This window comes from Octodon degus, unplaced genomic scaffold (assembly GCF_000260255.1).
Source record: "Octodon degus isolate 3935 unplaced genomic scaffold, OctDeg1.0 scaffold00010, whole genome shotgun sequence".
Taxonomy (NCBI): Eukaryota; Metazoa; Chordata; class Mammalia; order Rodentia; family Octodontidae; genus Octodon; species Octodon degus.
This window is the reverse complement of record NW_004524586.1, coordinates 15,372,426-15,389,646: the sequence shown is the minus strand read 5'-3', so window position 1 is coordinate 15,389,646 and position 17,221 is coordinate 15,372,426. Positions and strand designations below refer to the sequence as shown.

At 53.5% G+C, this 17,221-nt stretch overlaps 1 protein-coding gene across 3 annotated transcripts in view; it reads left to right on the top strand.

The window, feature by feature from the left end:
• The window catches only part of Ptpre (protein tyrosine phosphatase, receptor type E), a 173,391-nt gene that overhangs the window by 143,167 nt on the left and 13,003 nt on the right, over nt 1–17,221 (top strand). For 2 of the 3 annotated variants that reach the window (XM_004625577.3, XM_004625578.3), the window contains 5 exons: nt 12,851–12,970; nt 14,122–14,285; nt 14,877–15,012; nt 15,434–15,583; nt 16,098–16,191. In XM_004625577.3, the coding sequence (XP_004625634.1) occupies nt 12,851–12,970; nt 14,122–14,285; nt 14,877–15,012; nt 15,434–15,583; nt 16,098–16,191 (664 nt within the window). Of the gene's footprint in view, nt 1–8,493; nt 8,525–10,153; nt 10,252–12,850; nt 12,971–14,121; nt 14,286–14,876; nt 15,013–15,433; nt 15,584–16,097; nt 16,192–17,221 lie in introns of those variants that run through there. The other variant, XM_023708890.1, reaches the window with a different exon arrangement.

Sequence of the window (17,221 nt, the reverse complement as noted above, 5' to 3'; positions counted from 1 at the left end):
TTTGGCCTGACCTGATCTTTTAGAAATTGCATGAGAATGTTAATTCTTCTGATTGCTGAATTTAGGATGCCTCTTTACATGTCACTCACAAGGGCAGAGGCCTCATACCCCTGACCCTCAGGCTCTGCTTTTGCCCAGCCCCTCAAGTGCACAGCCCCTTGTCCTGTGACAGGCCAGCCAAGATGTGGTGCAGGGAAGATCCTGGACTCAGGATCCAGCTGGGGGGACCTGGCCCTGCTTCCAGGGTGCCCTGGGCCAGCTGCCTATTTCCCCTCTCCCAAGTCGGAGCTGTCTGGGTCCTACAGCCACATTCTTGCAACATTCCTCTCTCAGGCCTGCTGGGACCTGCCACTCTCAGGTCCTCAGAGGCACATGCTTGCATTCTGCTCCTGCACCCCTTCCTTCCATCTCCCTGCCCCCTGACCTGAGCTCCTCTTCCCGGGGTCAGGGGTGGAGCCCAGATGTATTTTCCAGTGCTCAGCCCCACTGCGTTTGGACATCGCTGGCTGATCACCCCAAGGTTCAGCTGAGCTTGCTGAGGATAAGAGGGGCTGGTTCTGCCTCTGCTTCCTCATCTGTGAAATGGGGATTGCCCCCCCATAGGCTTGAGGTAGCATGTAAGTGAAGTAAGGTGACAGGTGCCATGCAAATGAGACAGTGTCAGGAAGACTTCTGCAGGCTCCACCTGGAGAGAACAGACCACTATGCTAATAAAGCCTGTTCCCTGGCCTTGGATTGAATCCCAGAAAATGAGTGCCAGTGGCCAAGGAAAAATCCTCTCTCTAGATAGGATTTCCCCCACTTCCATCCCAGCAAGTTACTTCAAGCTGGGTCCTGGGACCAACTGAATAACAAATGCCACAGAAATTTATGACAGGTGTCACCAGGAAAGGTGCCAGTGTGCATAACAAATCAGAACCATCCCCTGGCAGTTATTGGAGCAGATGGGGCCTCTTATAGAACTGGATGCAAAAGAGGCCCTGCAGGGCTAAGCAAATTGCTGAACCCCCTTCGCTGGTATGCGCTTATTTCCCCTGAGCCAGCCACGCAGGACCCCGTGGTCTCCTGACAGCAAGAGAAAGTACAGGACCCGCTCTCTCCAGGGGGCTGTCCGTGTGCTGGGGTCACAGGCCGGTGTGTGGGGCACAGAGTTCTCTGCATCTTCCACCCCATCTGACGCTCTGTGAACACAGGGAGCCAAGGAGCAGCCTGTGCTCCAGGCCTGGTGCACCGCAAGGGCTCCACAGCTGGGCAGTGGCGGGCGAAGCCCGGTCTCTCCTCCGCACTGCTGACCCTCTGCCCTCCACTCTAAGGCCACCTTCCCTTCCGAGGTACAGGGAAGCCCTTCAAGGCTTTTGAATTTATTATTTTTTAATAAACGTTATATTTTGAGGGCAGTTTTAGGGGTTTTTTGTTTTTGTTTTTTGGTTTTTGGGTTTTTTTGGTGGAACTGGGAAATTGAACCTAGGTCCTTGCACTTGCCAGGTAAACGCTTGTCCTACTGAGCCATCTCCCCAGGCCCTTGAGGGCAGTTTTAAGCATGCAAAGAAACTGCACACCAACTGTAGGCCTCATATACACACAACCTCTCCACAGCATCAGTGTCCCCGTCATTAATAACTTGCATTGCTCTGCTACATTTATGGTTGGTGACCTGTTCTGACACAGTGCCACCAACACTATGGCAGTTAAAGTTTCCTCATTCCATGGGTTTTGGCAAGTACCCGGAATCGTATACCATTACATGTCCTGCATGGTCTTTAAGCCCACTGCTAGGATTTAAAAAATGGGGAGATAGCTCAGCGGCACAGCACCTGCCTGGCAAGTGCGAGGTCCTAAGTCTTATTCGTGGTACCAAAAAAAAAAAAAAATTGGAGGGAGGAGAAGAAAAAGAGAAGGCTGTAGGATATTGCCACAAATTCAGCATCTGGGTAAGATCGAGGAGGCAGTATTAAGACAGCTCCAAGGCAGAAGGTAGGAAGATCAGGAGAATAGTTGGTGGTGCGTGGAGAGCAGGCTCAAGTCCTTCCTGCTGCCCTTGCGGAGACAGATGCCCGCGAGGCTGGCCCACCCACATATGTGCATGGCAGTGGTTCTGCACGGGCCCCAGGGCAGAGGAAGGAGTGCGCCTATAGCACCCCACGTGTGCGCTTTCTGGGAGACTGGGTCTGCCACTGGAGAAACTCTACGCACTCAGGGCTCTGACTCAAAGTGCCAGCAAGCCCAGGATGGCGAGCCCTTCGGTGCTGCGCTGCAAGGCTGGCCCTGAGGCTGGGGATTTGGGGGATGTTACACAAAAGCCCTCACTCTTTCCCAGGCTTGAGAAGGGAGCATCCATTCTGCTGGACTTCCAGACCCTGCCTATGGTCTGTTGCTCACTAACCTGGTGGCTCTGGACCAATCTGTAGCTCCCTTACCTTGGGTTTCACACGCCTCATCCCTACAAACAAGGGTGATCCTAGTGTCTCCCAGTGATAGCGGAATTGTGAAGGTCAAAGCTGGTGACCAAGCTCCTCCCACTTTGCCTAGCACATTGGAAATATTAAATAAACATTAACCCTTTTTATTGGATCCCAGTGGCCCATGAGTCCTGCCCATGGTTAGTTTTAATGTTGAAAGATATAATTTGAGGTTCAAAATGCTCTCTTACCATGTGTATCATGAGGAGCAAGTCCCAACAGTGAGCGAATGCAGAACAGCTGGAGCCAACTAAGGACCAAAGGCAGGTGGCTCCAGGTAACAGAAGGAACTAGAAATCCTGACACCTGAGCTTAGGGTCCAGCGGGCCACTAGCAGGTGCAGGGTCCCAGCGCAGGAAGCTTATTTCACATCTCCAGTTCTTCACCAGGGACAAGGTGGTAGTCAAGGTAGGGAGTCTGGAGCGACAGGGGTTGTTAGAGTGGGAAATCTAGGGCAACAGATCCCTGGGAAACTTACTGGTGGAGGTGCTGATTCAGTGAGCTTGGGAGGGTTCCTGACAACCCACATCTCTAGCCATCTCCCACGCCCTGATGCAGCTGGTCCACAGAGAGCACCCTGAGTTCTTAGCAAAGTTGTTGCCACGTCCAAGGTCACTTCCCAGGGTCATTCTCCTCAGCCTCAGCCTCAGCCTCTCCCTACAGTCAGCATACCTTTCTGTCTTTCTTGCTCCTGTTTCCTAGGTCAGAGCTCTGTCGGGGTCAGCCCACTCGTGCTTGGGGTGAGCCAGCTCAGGGGCCAGCTTGTGGGGCCAGGGATACGGTGAGAGGTGTCAGCCGGTCTTGGTGTGGCTTAGGGCCCACAGGATGATCATTTCAGCCCCATGGGACAGAAGGCCCTGACGGAGGCCGCAGTCTGTGTCTTGATAAGCTTCTACCTGTGTCTGGTACACGGTCTGAGGCAGTCACATGATGTGTGGAAAGTGATTTGCTCTGAGATGCATCTCACCTCCTGGGCTCGGTGGGAAGCGGTGGGAGCGGGGTGCTCGGACCCAATGCATTTAGTGCTAACTCTACTCCTTTTTTTTTTTTCCAGTCGTTGCCATCCGGACACATACAAGGAACTTTTGAACTAGCAAACAAAGAAGAAAACAGAGACAAAAACAGATACCCCAACATCCTTCCCAGTAAGACCTTACTTTTCTTTGCATGACCAGTGGCGTTTGCACTGACCTCAGCGTTCCCTTGCAGCGCCCCCACGACCGCCCGGTTGGTGCTCAGCAATCTGAGCCCCTGCACCTGCAGAAATGCTCAGCCTTGCTCTGTGGACTTCAGAGCCTCTCCTGGGTACCTGGTTCCCTCGCAGGGTGTGGGCACCTGTCTGCTCACATTCGAGCCACTCGACCTGTGCTTGCTGTTGAAGCCAGGCTTCCCGGGGGACAGTGCTGCCTCACAGCCTTGGGCATCATCAGGCAGGAGCCCTGCTATCCGATCCAGCTGCACTCTCGGCCCACTGAGTCTGGGTCACTCCTCTCCCTTGGGCCCAGGGCTTTTGGCCACAAGCAGCCAATCCCCAGCATCCTCTGGGGTCCTAGACCAAGAACAAAAGTGACAAAATAAGAAACTTATACGGGTTTGGCACCTTTGTGGGAAAACTTAGACTTGACCTAATTTTAACCCCCCTGGACTAGGCTGTGTGGTGCCTATGAGGTGTCAGAACTAGGGTCCCGACAGCTGTGTGCTAGGCCCTCTTGTGACCTGCTACAGCTGGAGGGCCATGCCTCGGGGGTGGCTTTCACAGCCTGCCCGTTACTAGCAAACCCTGTAGGTTCCCAGTCACCTTTGTCAAAGTTGGCCTGACCAATTGCAACCCAGGGACAGCTTTGCTCTTTGCTTTTCTTGGGTTAGCAGAGTAGCAGTCTCAGAGGGCAGTGAACCTGAGCCAAACCTGCCTGGTGCCAGGAACCGCCCCTCTGAGGCACTGCCTCCTGGGACCAAAATGCCACCCAGCTGCGGGCTTTAGCTTCTTGCTTCTAGCTGCATTTTGAGGCTGAGAATTGCATCTACTGGCTCTGTCTCCTCTAGAAGCTACAGTCTGTCTTATCTGTGGTTTTGGATCTTCAGCACTTTCTAGAAGTAATATCTTCCCATTTTACATGTGTAGCATTTATGTATGACAAAGCACAATGATCCAAGAAAAACTAGAGAAATTAATCAAGGGATCTTTCATTTGTAGGGGCAGCCGTAGAGGACCAGGCTTGAGAGGACACTGTGGTGCTCCTGCCCCTGACTGTGAGGAGGGGTGGCCCAGGCTCGATTCTCAGCCCACAGGGAGACCAGGCCAGAGGACCTGCTGCAGCACAGGCTGCAGCAACTGGAGGAAAAGGGGAGGCACTTACACTGCTCAGGAGCTCAGAGGGAAAAAGTCCAGCAGGACATCAGGGTTTATTAAGAGTGGCTCATATCAAATAAAAATCAGGATATTAGATTAGTATCAATTCCCAACTTAGTTACCTTATTTAGCCCATTTCTTTTATGCCTTCATTTACTGTGTGTGTTGAGGACCTACTCAGCACCAACTACCTTCCTAGGTTCCTAACCAGCACATTTCAGTGACAAAGCCCATGGTCCCTTGAAGGTAACATCGACATTGTTCACGAAGAGTATTTCTGGGGATAGAAGAGTATTTCAGTGGTAGAACACTTGCCCAGCACGTGCAAGGCCCTGGGTTTCTTCCTCAGCAAAGGTGGGGAAGGGATGTTTCCAGTGGGAGCTCAGTGGGAACAGAATCCGTGGCCAGGTGTAGGAATCACCTACACCACCCAAGGGCACATCTTCCTTGCAGAGAATCCTTCCTCACACAGCAGGGCCTCCTGCCTGCCCCCTCCAGCTGCACACAGTCTCTAACTTGCACTGAGGAAGAACACCAGCCTCCCCGCTGAGAGCGAAAGCACAGCAGGTTTCTGCTCAGCTTCCCTAAATTCTTGTTGGACCCCACTCCAGGGTGATGATCCTGTGCTGGCTCCTCCCCACCCTCAAGGGCCACTCCGCAGGTGGTCATGGGTCTGGCAGCTGTCCAGGGGCCACTCGCTGCCTGGACGTGGTATGCTCCACATGGGTGAGATGCTGGATCTCAGGAACAGTGGCATAGAGACACTGCGCCCTGGTGAGGACCGCAGGTGGCATCTGGAGGTGAGGAAGGCCTGCTCATTGAGCAGCTGGTCAGAGGAACCATTGGTGCCCCTGCTGGGGCCAGGACCAGAAGATGGGCCTTGGGACAACAGCTCTTGTCAGGGTGGGGATTTATATCACCAGGGGAAGTAGGAGAAGCAGCACAGCACCCACAGCCACCCCAGCACCCACAGCCACGGCCACCCCAGCACCCACAGCCACAGGGACCTCCCCGCCTTTGCCAACCTTCCCCAGGCCGGGGGCGAACAGGCAGGTCTGAGGACAGACCCGGAAGTCAAACTTGTTCTTATGGAAGGGCTCCCTGGCCAACAGTCCTTTGTCTGGAGAAATACCAACAGCTGATAATTTTAGAAAATGTGTTTTGAAAGTGAAGTGTGACTTTTTAGAATGAGAAAACAGGAAGCTCTTAGAAGCTACAAGATTCTAAATGTAACTGAAAGGCTATTTTTTACCATTGATGTTTCTATGGCTGTCCTTAAAGTGTAAGTCATTCCAAATTATTTTCAACTAGTGTGACACGTTCAGCCAGAGCTGTTTCCGCACTCGGATTGTCAGCCCCTCAGCTTGAGCTTGAGTGTGTGGCTGTAGGCTTGGGACTTGACGCCCTGTCCAGCACACCTGGGCCATGAGTGTCCCAAGAGCTCTACCATCTCCTCTCTGCCAGGGACTAGGCAGAGTTAGCGCAGCCGTAAAGGACAGACATGAGAGCCCGGACTCGCCCCCAGCCTCCTCCCAGGGCATAGGCCACAAGGCCAGAGAGGAGGACGGGGATGTGGACTTAATCAAAACAACCAGGGAACGGGTGCTAAGCACCCACCACACCCCCAGCTCCAAATACTCAGAAAGCAGCCATGGCCAGGGCCCCACTGGGAAGACACTGAGGCCCACAGTGCCTTCGGGGACATGAACATGCTCTTATTTCCTTAAACTCAGAAAACGAAGATGCATATAATCCAGCTAGCTTTTCTCTAATCACTAACACAGTGGCAAAACATTTTTCAGGTTTTTGTGGATGAAAGGCCCATGAAGGCAAAGCCCACTGTGGCCTGCAGGAGTTGGAATGGAGCCCTGGATGAGCCTCCGTGACCGACACACATACATACTACACATGTACCACACATAGGCATACTACACATATACCACACACACACATGCTACACATATGCCACACATGTTCATGCTACACATATGCCACATATGTGCATGTTACACATAGACCAAACATGTGTGCTAAACATATGCCACATGCATGCATGTTACACATATGCCACACACATGGTATATGCATGCTATGCACATGCATACTACATACATACCACACACAGGCATGATACACATATACCACACACAGCCATGATATACATATACCACGTAGAGCTCATATGTCACAGAGAACATATAGTCTGTACAACATAATCACACACACATGCACACACGATGCCATACCATACCACACTACATACACTGCACACCACACAGTGCCTCTTACAACACAATAATATGCAACACTTATACATGTACCACAAATATACTACATACATCTACCATTCACAGCACAACACATAACCCAGAGAGAACATAATATACATGTATGTGACATGTAACACGTAGCTCACCCAACACACATGCACACACACTGAGCTGCCAGTCGGCCTCCCACTCCGGGGAGCTTCCTGAGCAGCTGCGCAGCGGGCCATCGTCTGCTGGGCGGGGCCCAGCGGGCCCTGTCCGGGTCTGCGTGAGAACACATAGCCGTCATGCTGTAGGGGGTCCAGCATGCCGCTGCTCCAGGTCTGCCCGGTCACTTGGCAGGCCCTGTCCTGGAACTGTCGTCAGTCTACTTCTGGAGTCCAGCCAAGGACCAGAGTAGCATGTGCGGCCCACCTCAGGGTGCCATAGCCCCTGCTGCAATGCTTAAAGAGACATGGCTTGTACCCCATGACCTCTGCAGAGCTGATTCCACCCTTTCTGATGGTTCATGCTGTAGCCGTAATAAATATGGTGGCCGTGAGTCCTTATCATGACGTCGTGCTGTGTCTGGTCTTTCCTAGATGACCATTCCAGGGTGATTCTGAGCCAAGTGGATGGAGCTTCCTGCTCAGACTACATCAATGCGTCCTACATAGATGTAAGTGGACCGCTCTCCCAGCCCTCTGACCCAGCACAGGGCACTGGGGGCTGATCTGAGTCCAGCGATGGTGGGCAGTTTCCTCTGCACGAGGATGACACGGCCACCACCCTGTAGGGCCACTTGGCTGCCCACACCCCTGAGAGCATGAAGCCACCCACACTTTCCCAGCTGGCATCTGCACCAAGGAATCTGATTCCAAGAAATCAAAGATAACAGAGATAACCAGCCCTGTTCAGTGTGCAGTGGTGCCTCAGTTCACAACCTTGCATCTCTCCAGGGCTCTGGTTGCAAGCCCAGTTGGAGGAGGCCCGAATCAGATTCAGCAGTTAGGTTCAATTGGATCTCAGGAGGGGCTTGGCTTCAGCTCTTATCCGGCTGGGTTGGTGACCAGAATCAGGAGAGAATGAAATTCGTGAAGTGAGGTAGAACATTACAGACAAACTAGAGCCACGTCAGCAAGTTGTGGCTCTTTATATAAATCATGATAAGCCATATATGATGGATCAAGAATTTTAATGTTTGTGCACCTACTTGTGTGTATGGAGGGGAATTCACAGGAAAAAAAAATTAGAGAGGAACATGTGAAAAAAGCATTTATTTCTGAAATTGCTAGTGTGTTTTCTTTTCCTCTTAAGTTTTTCCCTGTTCCCCAAATCTCTGTGGAGTATGGATTCCCTTCCTAACAACACAAGAGCTTTACATCAGAGTTAATTCTGAATAATTATAAATCTGGTTTTATTTTGCTAGGGCTACAAAGAGAAGAATAAATTCATAGCAGCTCAAGGTAAGCTTTTTGTTAAGTTAATTTCTGAACATTATTTCAGTAAAATAATGTGAGTAGTTATTTGACAAGGATACTAGGATTTGGGGTCGGGCTTCATGTATATGTGTGTACTGCTACATTTACTCTAGCGCACTTGGAGATCCATGACGCAATGTGTGGATCACACACACTTCCATTCCACACACACACACACTTCCATTCCTGCACAATTGACGCAGAGGGGCCATTCTGGCATCTTGGTGTTTGCATTTGTCATTAGATGACCTTGACGTCTTCTCAGCTGACCATGCTCCCCGTGGCTTTCTGTGGCAGAGGGCTCGGCAGGATTTTAGGTCCAGGCCAGAGCCCAGATGCCTCAGCCACGCAGACACCGTCATAACCCCGCACACGGGCCTCCAGCACTGGGCCAAAGCCGCCTTCCCTGGGAGCTTGTGCATGCGTGGTTGGTCAGCAGCAGAGCTAGAACTCCCTGCCCTGCTTCCTCCTCTTTGGCCAAGAGTTTGTAAGCGAGTCTCAGATTTCACTATCAATATCACCTGGAGAGTTTGTTTCAAATCCAGGTCTCTGAGCAACAGAGAGGAACTACATACACATGCATGCACAGAAGACCTCAGGAACACGTCCTGCTCTACGTATGAGAAAACATGACAAACGGCTGAAATGGATCAAAACATGTTTTGCAGATACACAGGGGAGGCAGACAAAGGTAGGGACTGGAGAGAGAGAGAGGGAGAGAGACAGAGAGGGAGAGACAGAGACAGAGAGACAGAGACAGAGAGACAGAGAGACAGAGAGAGACAGAGAGACAGAGAGAGGGACAGAGACAGAGACTTCTTGCCCCATCCTCCTCAGTGGGGCGCTCTTAGCCTCAGGATTTCAAAATGGCTGCTGCAACATTACATCTGTATTGGAAGAGGAAGTAGACAAAAGGCAAAGGAATTTCTTGTAGTGATAATCTACCTTTTGCTCAGATTCCTTCCCCAAGGACTTCAGCTCACATCTAATTGGATAGTACTATGCTGAGAAATTAATATTTTGACAAAGGAAAGGGGGTTGGAAAAGAAGGGTAAAACATCAGCCTACGATCACTCTGTCTCTCTCTCTGTCTCTCTGTCTCTCTCTCTGTCTCTCTGTCTCTCTGTCTCTCTCTCTCTCTCTCTCTCACACACACACACACACACACACACACACACACACACACACACTTTCTGATTCAGCCATTGTGGAGGGACCTGCTATTCTGAGACATAAGTAAGCCACCCTGACGTGCAGCATTAGGCCCAGAACCTACCTGAAGATCCCTTGCTAGCCCATGAATGTAGCAATCTATAGCCTGGGCCCAACTATTCGGCCAGCCTCCTGCTGGGGTGGATCACCACACAGTGCAGGCAGGGAAGGTACAGGCCTGTGCTAGCTATGGGATGTCAGGGCCTGAGGTGCCCCACAGGCCTGTCCTGGGCCTCCAGAAAGGACGGAGAAGCCCTCTTGGGCTGGACAGGGTGCAGTGCTAGGTCTTTGGAGGACTTCTCCTCATGCTTTCTGTTACCGACAAACTAGAGCCAGTTCAGCAAGTTGTGGCTCTTCCTATAAATCATGGTACAGTCTCCTCAGATGCTCCTCTGCATGCAGGCCCTAAACAGGAGACTGTGAACGACTTCTGGAGAATGGTCTGGGAGCAGAAATCTGCCACCATCGTCATGCTGACAAACCTGAAAGAGAGAAAAGAGGTGAGCCCCTTCCCCGCCTGCCTGTGAGGCCTGCCCTCAGGCTGCCGCCTAGCTGGAGGGCTCTGACCACTTCCTCTGCCTATTTCCCTTCCTTCTAGTGGTGCAGGAGAAAAGGGAGTCCACAGTTCTCACCACGTGCCTCTTGCAGTAAATTCTCTGCCTTCCTAGGACCACGCTGTCCCGAGCTGCCACGTGCCAATGGTGCCAGCACAGTCGCCCTGGCTGGCCCGAGCTTGCCCTACTGTGAGGGGAGCCAGGAATTTCAGAACTGAAACTTTGAATAGCTAGGAAGAGAACACAGTGGGCCTTGGACTCTGACTGAACGTGGCCACGTGTTTATCACCCAGACTAGAGAGATGCACTTGGAAGCAAGTATATCGAAGGAATGCGTGCCTTATCTGAACTGGAAACATGAACAGAACATCAAGTTGAACCACTTCCATTCCTCAGGGGAAAACTCCACATTAGCGTCTGCTGTGCAGACCAGCTCTGCTCCAGGAGCTGGGACTTAGATCCCAATGCAGGGCTGAAAAGGGGGAGCGTCACAGGTCTTGGGGCCTGGAACAATAAGCAGGACCCCATGTCAGCAGGCCGAACTAAAGAACTGCATGCCCAAGGGAGGCTTCTTCAGGTGGGGAGGTCGGCTGGGGAGACGGCTTTGAGCAAGTTCTAGCGTGAGGGCTCCGCTTGCAGGCGATGTCTGTCCTACGCAGCCCCTGCCCGGGACTCTCGGGCAGGGAAGGTGCTGGCCCTGCCCACAGCAGTGCCCAGCGCTCCGAGAGCTCTGGGAGGGACTGCAGTTTACAGGTGGAAGTACCAGGTCCTGGGGAAGCCACAGGAAGGGCGGGGCCCAGAGGCGCTTCTGCTGCCACCTAACTACTGGGTTCCTTGCCAGAAAGCCCAGGGGATGTCTCCAGCCACTGATTTGGGCTTTCTGGTTGGTCAAGGATAGGGTTTTTCTTTTGTTACTGAGAGGCAAGACTGAGGAGGATCATAAACTATTCTTGTATGACTCCTGTCCTTGTCATGGAAAGAGTGACAGGAAGGAAGCAGGGGATTCCTGGCCACAGGACACATAACCCTTCCTTCTCTAGGGCATTGGGAAGAGGAGCCCCATGCTGCGGGGGAGCAGCCAGCCCCCGCAAGGGTCCTCACCGCCTGTGACTGATGTCCCACAGAGCCCAGCTTCCCAAAGGCCGCTTCACCAAACATGGCGCATGAGACCCACGCAGTGGCAGCCCTGGGCCCGAGGGCACCCTGTGTCCCCCAGCTCGCGCTCCCCACATTGCACGGCATCCTTCTCCTCTCTTCCTCTGTCACCTCCTACTGTGATTTTCCATTCTCATGACTCAGTGTTGCCCCAGGGGCCTCTCGGTTTCTGCCATTTCAGATGAAGTCATTTCCCAAGCGAGTTCCCCTTTTCTTCACTGCTTATACTCCAGTCGTGGTCTCCTTGGTGTCCACATCCTGGACAGCTCCGTTGTGAAACACAGCTGCCACCCTGTGATGTGCTGGGGGCGGGTGGCGATAGCCACACGGCACCCAGCGGGCCCTGAGATGAAGTGCTGTCCTTTCCAGAACCTTCCAGGGCAAGAATTGCAGGGCTCCTCATGGCCCCATGGGGCCCAGACTTTCCCAAACCAGGACCTTTGGGTGCCCACTGGCTGCTTCAGAGACACCCCACAAGCAGCAGGCCGGCCAGGGACAGGATGACAGCGTGTGTTTGGTCCCACGAATGTCATAATACAAAGCTGCTGGTCTCTGGCAAATCCCAACACTCTTTGCTTTTTGAGACTATGGCTCCTGGGATCCTGACCAGCTTCCTGTGCCACGCTGGGGCCACTTCCAAGACCAACTGTCAGATGCTCCAAAGGCTTCTGAAACCCTAGAGACTTCCAGAGGGAATATTGAGCGGGTTTTTGTCCCCCTTGAGAGGGCTCCCCTTTGTTTATGCGTCCTGTGTCCTGTGCTGTAGATGGCTCACTGTTAATCAGGTGCCAGGGTGCCAGAAAATAAGAGAGCAAAGTCAAGGGCCATCTCAGATGTACGGAGGTAGAGGAACGGGCTCTCTGTGACTCAAAGATCCCACACCTGCCTCCTAGTCAGGGTATGGCAGGGCCCGTTAGCTTGACTCAGGCCATGTTAGAACAGAGGGCTGGAGGTGCTGTACCCAGAGGTCCTTGTGAACAGAGCAGGAAGAAACAGGCCACTGAGTCCCATGGGAAATGTCCTCACTCCAACCGGCAGTTCATGCCACATTAGGGTCCATGGCTCTGAAGGGAGCCGGCTCAGCATCAGCAGCCCAATCAGGCGTGTGGGATGAGTGAGTTCAATTGAAGGAACGCATGAGGCATCACTGGGTGGACATCAGAAGGCCCAGGCCCAGTCACGGTCCTGGGGCCACCATTCCCCTGTGGCCTCATTTCCCCTGTCTGTGACAGAGATGTGCTTGTCCACAGGCTGCCCCAGTGCTAGGAGCTGCTGACCCCTCTGGCCCCTGGGAGCCCTGTGGTGGAGGGTGGAGACAGGGGTACAAACAGGGCATGGGGCCGGAAGCACAGCCACAGATGGGTTAGTGTCTCTGAATTGATCCACGCAGGAAAAGTGCTATCAGTACTGGCCCGACCAGGGATGCTGGACCTACGGCAACATCCGGGTGTGCGTGGAAGACTGTGTTGTGCTAGTAGACTACACAATCCGGAAATTCTGCATCCAACCCGTAAGCACTTCCCACTGGTGACCTCCTGAGAGCACACGGGCAGGGGCAGAGATCTTTCTACATGTTGTAGTATGAAGAGCTGGAGGGCTGGAGCGAGTGGCGGGTGGGGATGGGTGGTCAGCTCAGATCCAAGGTCTGCCAGATGCTGGGTTCTGCTGCTCCCAGCCACTGCTGTGGGGTTCCCCAGGGGAACGGGACAGAGGGGGGATGGAGTCAGGCCCTGCTCAGGAGCATGATAGCATTTCACAAGCTGGAATGGAAAGGCAGCATCTTTTAATAGTTTCAAAATTATGCCCAAAACTTCCCTGCTATTTTTCACACCTATTTCCTGCTAGTTCTCCATGAAAGGACCAAGGCAGATTTCAACAAAATCACTAGTAAACAAGGCTGATGAGAAGGAGATTTAAAAGATAGTCTGAAGCCTTGGTAAAAACAAAAGGTCATTTTATCAGAAATCAGAGACAGAGTGGTGTAATTGGATTGCAAAATCTGAGGCCAAGCTTCCTAGACGCTGTGGCAAAAAGGTGGGGGAGAGTGACTGTCACTGCTATCATTATTGTGCGCTGATTATGTCCTTGACACGCGTGCTCATCCGCACACACACGCATCCACATGCACACGTGCACATACACACACACAGACACGCTGCTGAGAATCTTCCAGGTCTGGGCAGGTGAAGGACCTCATGGGCTTGGGGTCATGACAGCTGAGAGGGGCTTTGGGGAGGGCAGGGGCTCCAACGCGAGGCAAACCCCATCACCTTTTCTTCCCAAATTGAAACTCTGAGAGAGAGAGAGATCAGGGGGCAATAGGACTGTCCAAGCAGAACAGGGCAGGGTACCTCCTCCTGGGGGCTCCCTGAGATTTGGGGCCAGATTTAGGAGATCTGGCTACTCAGATGTGCCTGCCCTGGGTGTGGCCGGGTGCCCGTGGCCCTGCTCGGTGCCCTCTGCACATGCCTCTGGTGTCCTGTCTAGAACCAGTAGCAGAAAACAAAGGGCTCTGTCTCAGGCATCCTGCACAAGGAGAGACATCGGTCCCCACAGGGTCCCCAAGGCCACAGCACCACAGGCACTGCTGAGCCCGGGCAAGCGTCCTGCAGACGCACAGGGGTGAAGGCTGTCCCGTGGGCCCCTCATGTCTCTCTGCAGCAGCTTCCCGACGGCTGCAAGGCTCCGCGGCTAGTCTCACAGCTGCACTTCACCAGCTGGCCTGACTTCGGGGTGCCGTTCACCCCCATCGGGATGCTGAAGTTCTTGAAGAAAGTGCGTGCGCTCAACCCCTCCCACGCGGGGCCCATCGTGGTCCACTGCAGGTATGTCCAGGAGAGGGCAGAAGCCTGGGGTAGAAACCCACGGGCCCAGTGGGAAAACACGCAACGGACTGACACTGATGGGGGGCAGAGGAACAGGCTGACGAAGTGGACGCGAATGTGTATTTCATGAGGCGCAGCTCAGGTTGCCCTGCACGGAAAGTCAGAGGGAGGGAAGCCCAGAGCCTCTCTGCAGCTCGCGCTGGAGTAGCAGGGCCCTTTCAACAGGTTCTAAGGAAGAACCCCAGCAAAACTGACTGGAGCAGAAAGCCAGGGTTGATGGGGAGTAGAGATCCAGCTCTCGGGTCCCTCGACATGTAGGGTACCCACCTCTGGCAGGGCTTGTTTACAGAAAAAAGTCTCCACATAGCCTCCTGTAAAGCCTTCTCTCAAGTTCCTCCAATTCTGGAGTCCGGACCTTCCACCGATGCTGCAGCGCCCTCTGGTGGTCTCCCGTAGACTTGCTTCTTGTTCGCCAGAGGAAAGTCGCGTTAAGTCATTTTGAGCAAGGCCGGGCTCCGTCCTGGCTCTGCCCCTGCCACTTGCTTCCGGGGAAGGTGACACACACAGTGGCATCTGTCTTCTTTCCCAAAGTGCGGGTGTGGGCCGGACGGGCACTTTCATCGTGATCGACGCCATGATGGATATGATACACTCAGAGCAGAAGGTGGACGTCTTCGAATTCGTGTCCCGAATCCGCAATCAGCGCCCCCAGATGGTCCAAACGGATGTGAGTGATACCTCCTCCAACCCTGGTCTGAGCTTCACAAAGAAACCCAGGCACGTGGGATTCAGCCTTTCCACACTCCGTGGGCCCTGGTTTGGATAGGCAGGTGGCCACAGGCCATGAACATTTAGGGTCCACATCGGACCTGGCTTCCCTGCCTTCCTTCCTCCCCAGGCGCCCCCAGGGAATGTTCTTCACCGTGAACCCTCATACATGCTGGGCTGATTGTATTAGCCTCAGGATGATGCCAGGTGTCCTCTTAATAAACACCAGCTGCTACCATTTTGCAGAGAGCCTAAAGGGCCAGTCCAGCTGGCCCATATCTGACCTTTGCCCTTAACCCACCTCCTGCTGGCAAAAAAAGAAGACAGCAGTGCTGCTGGCCCAGGGCAGAGTCGAAAGTCGGGTGTCCTGTGTCCTGCAGGTACAGTACACGTTCATCTACCAAGCCTTACTGGAGTACTACCTCTATGGGGACACGGAGCTGGATGTGTCCTCCCTGGAGAGGCACCTGCAAAGCCTGCATGGCACCACCACCCACTTCAACAAGATCGGGCTGGAGGAGGAGTTCAGGGTGAGTGCCAGCCAGGGGGCTCTGCGTCCTGGGTGGATGGCGAGAAGAAAGGAGAAACAACAGCTGTTTAAAGGAAGCCTCTTTCAACCACTCACCCTTCTTCCTGACCCAGAAAGGCAGGGGGATGGTAGGCTGTGCCTCTGGGGAAAGATAACTGGGCTTGCGGGTGAATGCCACCCCTGTTCATTTACTGACACTGAGGTGGCTTCAGGAGATAGCGAGATGTGTGCTTGTGGGGGCCACTGGAGACTGGACTCAGTGCCTTCACACTTTGCTACATTGCCTTTCTTTATGTTTTATTTTAAGACAGTGTCTTTGGGTCACTAAGTTAGCCAAACTGGGCTTGGCCTTGTGGTGCTCCTTCCTTGGGCTCCTGGAGTGCTGCGATTGCAGGTATGCACCAGCCGTACCTGGCAGTGCTCCCTGCCCATAGGACTGGCACATGGCTGAGTGCTTGGCCCAGGGCTTCAGAGTTGTGGCTGCCCCTGCTTCACCATGCCCTTCTCACATGCAGAAACTGACCAACGTCCGGATCATGAAGGAGAACATGAGGACAGGCAACTTGCCGGCCAATATGAAGAAGGCCAGGGTCATCCAGATCATCCCTTGTAAGACGGCGTGGGGCTGGGGGTGGGTCTCTGCCCTTTGGGGTAGGCAGGGTCGGGCTGGCTGGCCGCCACTGGCTTCAGACACTGAGCGGCCACTGTCCTCTGCAAAGCAGCATCAGGAGCAGGTGCCCTCGGGGCCCAACTCTGGGCTGCTGGGTGGAAAGGAAGAGCCTCCAGCGGTGGTGGCGCCTTAGTGACCCAGCCGGTCCCACCTGGAGCTCAGGCAGCCAGACAGCCTGGGGTGGGGCTCAGGCAGGGGAGGCCCCAGAGTGGCTGCTGGGCAGGCTCCACGGAAGCCTGGAATTTGCCTCAGGCTTGAGCTGTGCCTGATTCTGTGACTCAGTCTGTCTCCTTACACAGGAGAGAAAGGGGTGGGGCCAAAGCCCTGCGCTATCCTGGAGAACCCAGCTGAACCTTCTAAGACAAAGCTAAGGCCTCAAAGAGGGCCGGACGTGGGCTGGGATGGAGCCAGGACTCCCACCTGCCACTGAGGTCCTGAGTGAAGGGGCAAAGGCCAGTGAGAGGGCAGGGATCCACAACGGGGTCTCACCCATAGGGCAAGAGAAACCCACAAGACAAGTGAGCAGAGGCGGCCTGGGAAAGCCCCCAGCTCAAAGAGAAGAGGCTGAGCCACGTCCTAAACAATTGTCCTCCGCGGGCCCTGCAGTCCTCGCCGTGGCCAAGTGGCTGCCCGCTGACCTGCTCCACTCCTGTCACCTGTGCCACCTGGAGCAGACAGCTCTGGCCCAGCCCGAGACCCTGGGTCCTCTGTGGCCGAGTTGTCCTCACGTCTGCAGGTCCAGCTCCTGTGGGGCATGCTCCTTTTATTCCCCAAATATAGTATTTTTAAATGAAAAGTAAAAACCATAATCAGATTGTTTCCAGAACTTTCCAACGATAATAAATATGACCCCCAAGCTATTTTCTTAGCCTAGAATATAAACTTCTCAAGCTTTCCATGATTTTATTGGTACACTTTATACGTCGAAAGCTTGGAATAATAGGTTAAAGTCTGCAAGGCAAGAGGGCT